The 12,270-nt window shown below is 42.1% G+C and overlaps 1 protein-coding gene across 1 annotated transcript; it reads right to left on the bottom strand.

Moving 5' to 3' along the window:
• Positions 1-7,247: 7,247 nt before the first annotated feature.
• LOC104710808 (COBRA-like protein 2) lies at positions 7,248-9,781 on the bottom strand. Its single transcript, XM_010427464.3, has 6 exons — positions 9,396-9,781; positions 8,967-9,046; positions 8,425-8,881; positions 8,167-8,323; positions 7,817-8,085; positions 7,248-7,732 (listed from the first exon to the last, which is right to left on the bottom strand). The coding sequence occupies exons 1-6, from the start codon at positions 9,466-9,468 to the stop codon at positions 7,449-7,451; spliced, it is 1,320 nt and encodes a 439-aa protein (XP_010425766.2). The 5' UTR covers positions 9,469-9,781; the 3' UTR covers positions 7,248-7,448.
• Between the last annotated feature and the right edge of the window lie 2,489 nt (positions 9,782-12,270).

Here is a 12,270-nt window from a genome sequence, read left to right as displayed (position 1 = left end):
TAAACTCCATTTCGGACTTCGCGAGTAATTCTGTACGGTCCCACCCTGTTAATTCCCAGCTTCCATGCATTGAGCTCCTCGGTGTTCTCGTAGACTTTTCGGAGGACTAGGTCGCCAACTGCCAAGGGCCTGCCTCAGATTTTGGAGTTAGAGTACCGAGCTACTGCGTTCTGGCAATTCTGGATCCGAACTAAGGCCTGGTCCCAACGCTCATTGATTGTATCGAGAGTGTCCTGTAGGAATTCCTCATTCTCCTCAGCTCGGAGTGGGTTCAGCGGGGTACGGACTCCAGGGACCTCTATGTCAGCTGGGACTACGGCATCAACTCCGTAAACCAGGGAAAAAGGTGTTTCATTTGTGGCCCGGCGAGGTGTTGTTCGAATCGCCCAAAGAACGCCCTGCAGTTCATCTGGCCAGCGCCCTTTGCGAGAATCAAGCCGTTTCTTCAAGTTAGCCAATATGACCTTGTTCATCACTTCGGCTTGTCCATTACCTTGCGGGTAACGAGGAGTCGACTTATTGAGTCGAATCTTCCACTTCGCGCAGAACCCTTCGAACTTCAAGGAGATGAACTGCGGACCATTGTCCGTGACAATTTCACGAGGGACGCCGTAGTGATAGATTATATTCTTCAGCACGAACTGCTCTACTTCCTTGCTTGTTACTTTCAAGTAAGCCGCAGCTTCTACCCACTTGGAGAAATAATCGGTAAGGGCGAGCACGTACTAAACTCCTCCCGGTCCTCGATGCAATGGAGCAATGATATCCATAGACCACCTCATGAATGGGTAAGGTGCGGACACCGAAGATTGGAGCTTGGTAGGTTGATGGATTGACGGGGCGTGCTTTTGACATTTCTCACAAGCTCGCGAATAGTTTTTGCAGTCTGTGACCATAGTAGGCCATAAGTAGCCTTGCCTTTTGATTTTGAAAGCCAGAGTCCAACCTCCGGAGTGATTCCCATTGGGACTGTCGTGAACAGCTCATATTAGCATCGCGGGCTCTTTACCGGCAACACATGTTAGATAAGGACCAGCTATACTTCAGCGCAAGAGTATTCCGTTGTGGACGCAATACCGTGCACTGACAATCTTGAGTTTCCTGGCCGCCCATTTGTCGGTTGGTAGTTCCCCTTTTTCCAAGTAAGCCTAGATTGGGCTCTGCCAGTCGCCTGCCCCTCAGCTGTTAGAGTTCGCACCGCCCGAAGTAGTATGTGGGATAACAGCTTGATTGTCAACTGGTGAGCTTGATGATTCCGGAATTTGACTCGCGTCTAGCTCAGCCAAAGGTGAGTGAACTTCCATCGGAGTAGGTATAACGGGGGCTAGGTCCTCCGGTGGCAAAGAGTCCGTAGCCGCCTTGCGAGCTGCCTCCTCAGCAGCCAACTGTTTTTTCATTGCTCGGGTGACGACATTTGAGCTCTCCAGTCGGATGCTTGGAAACTGGATGACTTCAACGGGGATGATCCTTGTCATCGCAGGATCCGAAGTGGATGCCAGAGATGCTAAAGCGTCCGCAGCGGAGTTTTCACTTTGTGGGATCTTCGTGATTTCAAAATCCTCAAACTTAATGACTAATTCTCGAGCTGTGGACAAATAAGCCTCCATACGACCATCCTTTGTCTCGTACTCCCCCAAGAACTGGTTGGTGACCAGCTGCGAATCGCAAAAAGCTCGGAGTCTCCAGACACCAATCCCTACTGCGAGGCGTAAACCAGCAAAGAAGGATTCATACTCGGCTTCGTTGTTTGACGCACTGAAAGCCAAGCGAAATGACTGCTCGATTACTTCGCCAGTAGGAGAAGTGAGTGGATGCCAGAGATGCTAAAGCGTCCGTAGCGGAGTTTTCACTTTGTGGGATCTTAGTGATTTCAAAATCCTCAAACTTAGTGACTAATGGATGACTTCAACGGGGATGATCCTTGTCATCGCAGGATCCGAAGTGGATGCCAGAGATGCTAAAGCGTCCGCAGCGGAGTTTTCACTTTGTGGGATCTTAGTGATTTCAAAATCCTCAAACTTAGTGACTAATTCTCGAGCTGTGGACAAATAAGCCTCCATACGACCATCCTTTGTCTCGTACTCCCCCAAGAACTGGTTGGTGACCAGCTGCGAATCGCAAAAAGCTCGGAGTCTCCAGACACCAATCCCTACTGCGAGGCGTAAACCAGCAAAGAAGGATTCATACTCGGCTTCGTTGTTTGACGCACTGAAAGCCAAGCGAAATGACTGCTCGATTACTTCGCCAGTAGGAGAAGTGAGACGGACCCCAATTCCTGCTCCCGACCTAGAAGAAGCACCATCAACATACAACGTCCATGGGACTTCGACATTGTCGCCAACCGAAGAGGCTAGTGGGAGTTCGATCAAAAAATCAGCCAGCACTTGCGCCTTAGCACAGGTTCGAGTTCGGAACTCGATGTCATATTCACTCAGCTCGACAGACCATTTAGCTAGTCTCCCGGACTGGCTTGGACTATGTAACACCGTCCGAAGTGGTTGCGTCGTTAGGATTATGATTGTATGGGACTGGAAGTAAGGCCGCAGCTTTCTTGCCGAAGTGACTACTGCTAGGGCCAATTTCTCCATCATAGGGTACCTGGATTCTGCCCCAGTAAATGACTTACTGACATAAAAAATTGGTCGCTGCTCCCCCCTTTCCTCCCGAACCAAGACTCCACTGACTGCACTGTCCGAGACAGCTACATAAAGAAAAAGTGTCTCTCCAAACTCGGGCTTAGCCTAGCCGGTGGTTCGGATAAATAAGCTTTGAGCTGAGAAAAAGCCTCTTTGCACTTCGCATCCCATAAAAAGTTCTTCCCCCCTTTTCTCAACAACTGGTAGAACAGGAGGCATTTATCCGTAGATCTAGAGATGAAGCGGTTGAGGGCTGTGATCCGTCCATTAAGGCGTTGCACTTCGCGCAAAGTCCTAGGAGAACTCATAGATAAGAAAGCATTAATCTGCCTCGGGTTTGCTTCAATTCCTCTTTCTGTGACGATGTATCCCAGAAACTCCCCTGATGGGACTGCAAAAGTGCATTTTGTGGGGTTAAGCTTCATCCCGAACTGATTTAGGATGTCGAAGCAAGCTTTCAGATCTGTGAGATGCGAGCTAGCTTCCATTGACTTCACCAACATGTCGTCGATGTAGACTTCCATGGTTTTTCCGAGCTGGTGCTCGAACATTCGATTTATCAGTCTCTGGTAAGTTGCACCCGCATTCTTTAACCCGAAAGGCATCACCTTGTAACAATAAATCTCGCGGTCCGTAATGAATGCAGTCTTCTCCTGGTCGTCCGAGTTCATAAGGATTTGGTTGTAGCCGGAGAAGGCATCCATGAAAGACATCAGCTCGTGACCCGAAGTGGACTCAACTAACCTGTCGATATGCGAAAGTGGAAAGCTATCCTTGGGGCATGCCTTGTTCAGGTCGGTGAAATCAACGCAAACTCGTGATTTTCCATTCTTCTTTTTGACTACCACTGTGTTTGCGAGCCACTCAGGGTACTTCACTTCATGTATCTATCCTGCCTTCAGTAAACGTTTCACCTCTTTGTTAACGATTTCAGCTCGCTCATGACCCAGCTTCCTTCGCTTCTGCTTTATAGGTCAGAACGTTGGATCCACATTCAGCTCGTGGGAGATAACTTCCGGACTGATACCGGGCATTTCGTCTACGGACCACGCGAAGGTGGCCATATTTTCTTTCAGGAAGGTTACTAGATTAGCGCGGAGCTTGCTATCTAATCCCACTCCGATCTTGATTTCCTGATCCAGAAACTTATCATTGATGAAAATGGGCTCAGTGAGGTCACCTTTTAACTGCTTCCGAACTGGATTCTTCGGGACCTCGAGCTGTGGTTGCTATTGAACCAGGAGCTTGTGACTTGCGAGGTAGCAGCTCCTTGCCGTCCTTTGGCTTCCTAAAACCTCCCGGACTCCTTGCAGGGTCAGAAATTTGACGCACTGATGGTACGTCGAGGCCGCTGCCTTCATCTGGTAGAGCCAGGGAGTTCCCAAAATAATGTTATAGGCCGCGGGTCGGTCAAAAACCGTGAATTCCACCATTTTAACCACTCCTTGAGTGGACACCGGTAGTGTGATCGTGCCCAAGAACATTGACGTCTCGCTCGTGAAGGAAACCAAAGGCGAGGACGGTCCCATAATGTGCTCTTTCCCGATACCCATTCTAGCCAGCGTCTCGAGGAAAATCAAGTCTACCGAACTCCCAGTGTCAATTAGGATCCGGCACACTTTGTGGTTCGCCACGTCGAGTGATATGACGAGTGCGTCATTGTGTGGAGTGTCCAGCTCTTCAGTTTCCTTCTTAGAGAAAGAAACTTCAGGTAGGTCGCTTGTTGTGACCTTAGCTCAATTCGGCTGAGGGCTGGTGAGCTTCTGCTGATGGTCTTTGATCGCATTGATGGAGTTTCGAAAGAGTCGCGATCCCCCCATTATCACGTCTATTCTTTTCTTGGGGGCTGCATCACCGTCAGATTGCTTCGGTTTTTTTGGAGGTGGAGTATCTTTGTCCACCTCGGGAATCGCTTTCTGCTCCAACTCCTCGATTGATACATTTGGCATTTCTCCCGCCACATACTTTTCTGCGAGGAGGTGCATCAGCTTCTTGCTGTCACGAGTGGAATGACTGTTGGTTTTGTGGAGCTCGCAGTACGTGTCCTCATCTCGGACCCACTTGTTACTTGGGAGTACACCACTCTTGGAGCGCGGTAAGAATGGAGGTTTGGAAGGTGAATTTTTTGGAGAATTCTTCTTGGAGATTGAGTGACCGCGAACGTGCTAGGCCCGGACTTCGGAGTTGTAGGCGGAGTCTTTTTGGCGAGCGCTTCGAACCGAGGTTTTCCTGTAGGCAGAGCGTTCTGTTTTTGCGCGGCGGCAATCTTGCCTTCCTCTGCGACTATCCAGTTTGATGCCTGGTGTAGCGCGTCCTGAATGGTTGGGAACCGATTCACGGACAACTCTTCGCGGAAGCGAGACTCGTGCCAGAGGCCGTTTTTAAGCGCGGCCAGAGCTGTGGAGTCCGAGAGTCCTGGGATCTTAACCTGGATCTCCTTGAACTTCGTTATATAAGACCGGAGAGACTCTCCAGCCTTTTGGCTTAAGTTCCAAAGCTGAGCATCTGTCACCGCGGTTTCGATTAAGCTAGAATACTGCTTGACGAACAAGGTTGACAGCTCGGTGAAGTTATTTATGGAGCCGGCTGCTAAACACACGAACCAAAGTAGTACCGGTCCGCTAAACGTTTCTGCGAACAACTTGCAGTACCCGGCATCTGCTTCGTGAGGCTCGAGGTCCACTCGGCTAGCTGTCAACAAGAAGGTCTTGAGATCACTGTGCAAGTTGATGCGGTATCTTTGATGCGGTATATTTGATGCGGACTCGGGCTATGTGATCGGAGAAAGGAGTTCGCCTCGACTCCTCAATCACCCGAAAAATATCTGGAGCTGAAGTGGTTGCACTGTGCATCATGGACCGCATGTCCCGGATTTTGCTCTGCATGTGGAAGATCTCGGGATTGGTAACATACCCCGGAGTCGAAGTGTTTCCATCCACAGGGAGAGGAAGACGGACTGGGACCTCGGGAGATCTGGTGACACCGGGCTGAACCGGAATGTGGCCATCGCTAACCAGCGGTGGCGCTGCTTGCGTATTGAGTTAAGGTGGGAAAGAATCTCCCGGGTGGCATTGGTTGCTGCCGTCTGCGAGGTGGAAGGTGGAGTAATACCGGAAAAATCCAAAGCACGTCGACGTGGGTTTTGGTCGGAGGACAAGAGATCAACCCGATCGGCGTACGTGCGGTGGGAGGCTGAGAGGTCGGCTACGGACGTCGTGACTTCCTCCAAACGGGTGGAGACCTGACTCTCCAGGCTTTCAAAACGTTCAGTAAGAGCGGTGGAGGCTGCTTGCTGACGGTCGGACTTCTCAGACAAGTCCTGCAAGAGCTTCTGGATCACCTCCAGGGATGCCTGATTGGGACAGTCGGTTGCCATAGCGGTGGTTGTGTGAAGTGGATTTGGATATGAAGTCGGAACTAATAAGAGTTAGGCGATAACCCCCCTCCTTCTAGCGCCAAATGTGAGAACTGAGATCAGCTCTCTCCTTCCGAAGTGATTTAAGTGTGGAGGAGCTTATCACCGTTAAAGGTTCCGGACTGAATTGAGAGTGTTTGAATGTTTGAATTGTATTGTATTGCCTTTTCAGAAAAATTGTTCGATCCTTACAAAGACTCCCCCCCTTACATATTTATACAGACCAATTTATTACCTAATTAATGTGTAATTAATAGGACGCGATCTTCGCGTCCTAATTAATCCTCTTAAATGCGGGAATCTTTGACCGAGGTCGAGCTGCGAGCTGACTAACACGACACCTCTCCGCGCTCTCTTCCTTTCTCCGGGCCTGATGGGCCGACCAGTGCTATGCCCTTGGCCCATTTGTCGTGTCCGGCCCGGCCCTTCGCCTGTTTCCCGAGATGACGAATCGTGGGTACAACAATGACTATCGGGATGTGGCTTTTTATACAGACTGCTCAGACTTGGTGAAGATGGTGTCTTCTCCTTTAGATTGGCCGGCATTCTCGACGTATCTCGATGATATCAATACAGACAGGGAAAAGTTTACTTCTTCCTCTTTATCTCTTATTACTAGAAATGCTAATGTAAGTGCGGATTCTTTTGCACACCAAGCGCGTACATCTCCGCATAATGTTTTGTATGTAAACAGTTTTCCACTCAATTGACTCGTATGAATTAATCTTTTGTTGTAAAAAAAAAAACTATATTAAATTAAGACATAGATGGATGAACATTTAAGTAAGATTGAATGGCTAAAACTTATAAGATTTTAAAGAAGAAATCCTACTATATTTTACTACAAGTTATTTATCTGTTTTGTAAACAAAAGAAGGATTTTTTTTTTTCAAAATAAGGAAAAATGAATCTACAATACTGTTCTACATCATATATGAGATACAAAGAAGGATGTTTAGCGTACAATTATCTCATATCATTGAGGTAGCTTTATAACACACTCACGTAAGAGTATCATTAGTGGGGGTTATTTAGGAAGAAAGTTACTTAAAAATAATATATAATAATAAAAGAGAAGAAAAAAATAAAAGAATCGATGATTGAGTTACTTGCTGAAGAATCGTTACTGTTAACAAATAGCCACATGTCATATTTCTAGTAGTTGCCATTAATAAAAAATAAAAAATATATATATATATAATTAAAATAATAATTTTCTTTTTTTAAAAGCAACAATGTCATCGTTACTGCAGTGATGATGGTCCAAACTCACTTGTAATGTAAACATCACCAAACATGTTCAGGACAGTATGTATATATGTATCCGAAACTGGATCCTGTCCTGAGTTCAGAAGTATGAATCAGGTCAAAAGCGCGATTTTGTCGACGTGATCCCTTTACATAAGAATCAAGAAAGAAAAGAAAGTGATGAGAAGTATAATGATTGGCGAGGTTGAAAGGTTTGGAGTAGCGTTCGGAAGCCATGGATAAGAGTCTGGAGATGGCATGACGCAGTTATCACCATTGAAGTAAATGCGCCTGGGAAACCCCCATCCTTTCTCGAATGTGAACTTTGACGGGTCCTTCCGGAAGAGAAGCTCAGACTGTACATTGCCTACGGGACCACCTTGGCTCAACAAATCGTTGTAGAACTTGATTCCCCAAAGCATGGCCGTGTCATCTGCAATATATGATCGAAAAGATGGGAATAAGAGAAAGAAATATTGGAAATGAGAAACTGTAAAGAAGAAGCTAAGGAACTTACTTATGTCAGCGTAAGGAGTAAGAGGTTTGTAGTTAAAGCTGAAAAGCTGAGTGATATTATCAAAGTTGGGATGCTGAACGACTAAGTTCCACTGCGAGTAGTTCATATTGTAGTTAAAGTTTGTGATTGCCACTTTCACTCGCCAATACTCTTTGTAGTTAGTTTTGACATGCCAATGAACTCGGATGGGACACATATGCTTCGTACATTGCAAAAGTGGTTCGAGGCTGTTCTTCCCTGAAGCTGGTACTACCAAAGCTATCTTCGGGCTGTCACAAGAAATTAATCAGAAAATTAACAAAACAAAAATAACTAAACCAAGATTGAGTTATTTAGAGATAGGAACTTACTCGACACATGAACCAGGTTGAGAACTATTTTGACATCCACAAGAACAAGTTGGGCATGGTACTATAGTTTCATTGTAGAAAGATGAGAGTGAGACACAACAAGTCGGAGTTTTCCGTGCTAGAAACTGTGAATACGTGCACGTAATGTTCCATGTAACTAACAAAGGAAAGTAACAAGAGAGGTTGAATTAGAAGCAACAAAATATGACTTATAAGGAAACATTATATGCAAAAAAAAAACACAAAAGCTAAACTTACACAAGGCCTGAGTCTTTCTTCGTTTATCCGCAGAAATGAATTTGCTAGGCTTAACGATTTGCGCAGGTCCGCAAGTGTAACCAGGTCCTGGTCCCTTCAAAGTGACGTTCCTAGGCGCTCTAACCGTCGTATTAGTCGTTCCAGATTGACCAACACTAATCTGAAACGAAGAAATCGCGGTTGCTGGATCTTGTGCCCACGAGCTAATCACACCGCCTCTACAACAGTTGGATATCTGTTGGGTGTAAGGAGTTCCCGGTAACAAGTCAACAATGGTTGGAGTTTTCTTGCAACAGTGAGGAATGTTACCCTTGAACTTAGAACAATCTCCTTGTTCTGTTGCTTGCGCACCAACCATACTCCATATAACTTCCTTCTTCATCCAACTCCATCCTAATTGCCACCCAGGCGCTTGAATGTGACGGTATTGTTGGAAATTGAAGATTGTTACAACAGCCTGCAGCCATTAAAGGAAACATTTGAAACAAGATTTATGCTATAACAATGGTGATTTTAGTAAGTTAAGTTATAAGATATCTTACCACATAACCATCAGGAGTCCAGGACATAATATCCCATTTTATGGTAATGTTTCCAGTTGGATCAAGTGCATCATAAGCTTCTGTGTTAGAAAGGTAATATCAAATAGCTGAGCCGTGAGCTCATAAACAGAAAACAGAACCAACCCATAAAGACACACACACAAAAAGAAACAAAAAATATTCTTATCAATTGGTTAAATACAAAAGATTACAACTCAACAAATTAAAAAAAAAAAAAAAAGTCAGATAAACCCCAAACTATCATCATCATCATCATCATAAGGAGATCATTTCAAGGGAATTCTCAGAATAAGAAGCAATTCTTGTTTTCTTGGTGCAACCTCTCAGAATTATGAATTTATCAGAGACAAAAGTGATAAAACAAGAGATTTATTCTTCTTTCGGACAGAGCATTGAAAACAAACCAACCTGTTGTAATGAAACTGTTCCAAGAACAGAGAAACAAAAGCAAAACGGAGAATCTTGAGAAGTGAATGTCCATTACTCTGATCTCTGAGCAAACCCGTTTCTTTGATCTCTCCCGCCGGCAGAAACTTCTCGAAGATGTGAGAGAGAGAGAGAGAGAGGAGAGAGAATAGAGAGACAGAACAACTGGCTTAGTTTAAGTCTTTAAAGACTTAGAACCACTTAAGCCAAAAGTTTCTAGTTTTAATCGGTCTTTCATTAGCTTACGTTTTATATAGTTTTATAGATAAACTAAACAAAAAGAAGAAATGTATTTACTATTTTTAAATAGTTTGAATAAGCATACGTTACAAACTTACAGTAATCTTGTGAAACAAAATATCAATCTTAGCTGGCTTGCAAATATAATTTCAGAATTTATAAACTAAATCTGAAGGTAGAGCCGGTCAAGTTACGCCTAAAAGTATCCGATGATATGATAAACTAATAATAGGAAAAATCTTACACTCAAATCAGAATTTCTATTAATGATATAAAAATAAAGAAAATATCATGTTCAAAGCTGTGATTTTTGGCTGATATATTATCTATATTAACATTTTTGAAGTATATTTTGTGTTATGTCCTTTTAGTTGTAGTTATTTAAAAAATTATTTACAAAGTTAATCCCTAAAACATTTCCAAAAATAGCATTACTTCAGTTTTGGTTTCCTAAATATTTTACATATCATTCCAACTAAAAAAATACAGCATAATCAATAAGTAAACAAAAACTATGATATATTTAAACACATCTTCTATTGTGTATTGAAGATATTTCATCTTTGAATCCTTTGTAAATAAAGAAAACAACAATTTGATTCCTATTTTATTTTCCAAAACCTGTGAGTTTTGATTCTTAACATAAAAAGAATTTTGATTCATATTTATTTAAATATTATAATTAATATATATATATATATATAAACTTAATAAATTTTAAAATATTACGAATATGTAAAAAAATTTTAAAAAATAAAATACTATATAATATGGTTATATAGTAGATGAATTATAAAGAGGACATGTTGGACTTAATAAAATATCATTAAATTTATGTTTACACGGGTTAAATCTTTATTTTATCATTTGTCAATATTATTAATATTAGAATATTTGACATAAAAAATTATTTTGATTTTAACTAATATTGTGTAAAATAATTAAATCATTAGGAAAAATGTGACTTAATCATAGCGTATAAATGACTTACTATGTATTTAGATATCTTATTTTTTTTTAAGAAAAATCAAAATAGAATCTCAAACACTAAATAAAATAAACTAAATATAACAAATAAATGGTCATGAAATATATTGCGGGTTAAAAAATTAATATAAATATTTAACAGCACAAACGGTCGGAAAATTTACTTATTCCTTTATTTGCAGAACATCCAAAATTTAACAAACAAATACAATATAATTTATAAATAATAATAAAAGTTATAGTTTATATTTTTGGTTAAGTTATAAAAATATAAAATCAGTTTATAAGCATAAATCAGTTTATAAGCATAAATCACACACTTTTTGAGTTTCCTCGTTCGCGAAGCATTTTGGAATTGGCTCAAGTCTCTTTAGATCCGGAAGGGTTTCCATATGCTTCAATCTATGCGAATTTAGATTTTATTTTCTGGCGGGCTTCGTCCCAATCGGGAGTTTTTGATATATCTTTCCGCCTTCCTTGGATTCTTCGGTCAATTTGGAAAGATAGGAATAGGAAAGTTCTACAGGGAACAGAGGGCGAACCGAGTGATATTTTGAACCAGGCGAATAATGACAGGCTATTGTGGGAGGAGGCCAAATCCTTATCGGGGAGTTTTCGGCATCTTCCACCTCCCCTAGAGGTGAGGGAGCCCTCTGCACGCTGTCACGTTGATGGTTCCTGAAAAGGTTCGGATCCTTTCTAGGATATGGGTTGGTGGTTTTGTAATGGTGAGGACTCGACGCTTCTTCTGGGAGCACGAAGTCTTAGACGTGGCCCGTCCCCATTACATGCGGAGTTACAAGCTCTGATGTGGGCTATGGAATCATTGCGGGCAGCTGGGTTTGATTGTCAAACCTTCAAGACGGATTGTGCAGAATTGATCGCGATGGTGCAACTGCCCGAGGATTGGCCGGCCTTCTCAAATTTGCTAGACGAATTCTCCTTGCTCTAATCCTCCTTCCCCTCCTTCACCCTGAATAGGATCTCTCGTGAACTCAACGTCAGGGCAGATTGTCTTGTCCGGTCTTTAAAATCTTTATTTTTTGAAACTTCTTTTGTAAACTCTTTTTCTTCTGTTTGGGCAACCAACTTTAGAGTGATCTTTTAACTTATTTAATGTTTGGTTGAAAAAAAAAACTTATAAAAATAAAATGAAGTTTGCTAATTTTCAAGGGAACAAATAAATCGAATAAATTATAAAGTGAAAACGAAGACTAGACTTACAACAGAATATTTTATATTTATTCAACTAAGAAAACATATAAAATAAATATTTTAGTGGCTTTCAACTACAGCTACTACTAATCTATTTGCAAAAGTACAGTTGTTTTGAGAAAAGGACGGCAACGTTTGTCACATTGGTTTGGTCCATGATAATCTAGAACTTTAGGAGTGTATTGAACTGAGGATTTTAAAAGATTTTAGGGTATTTTTAAATCCTCTGTTATTTAATTGATGAGGATTTTAAGAGATTTTAGGGTATTTTTAAATCCCTTGTTATTTAATTGATGATTTTAAAAAATCATCTGAATTCTTATGTTATTGAATATGAAATTTATAAAAATCAATTAGAATCTTTTGTTATTCAATCAATAATTTATAAATCTCACCTTAAATCTACTGTTATTCA

The sequence above is a fragment of the Camelina sativa genome, chromosome 9 (genome assembly GCF_030686135.1).
Source record: "Camelina sativa cultivar CO46 ecotype springtype chromosome 9, ASM3068613v1".
NCBI classification, from domain to species: Eukaryota; Viridiplantae; Streptophyta; class Magnoliopsida; order Brassicales; family Brassicaceae; genus Camelina; species Camelina sativa.
The sequence above is the reverse complement of the archived record's forward strand: the minus strand, read 5'-3'. Positions and strand labels throughout refer to the sequence as shown.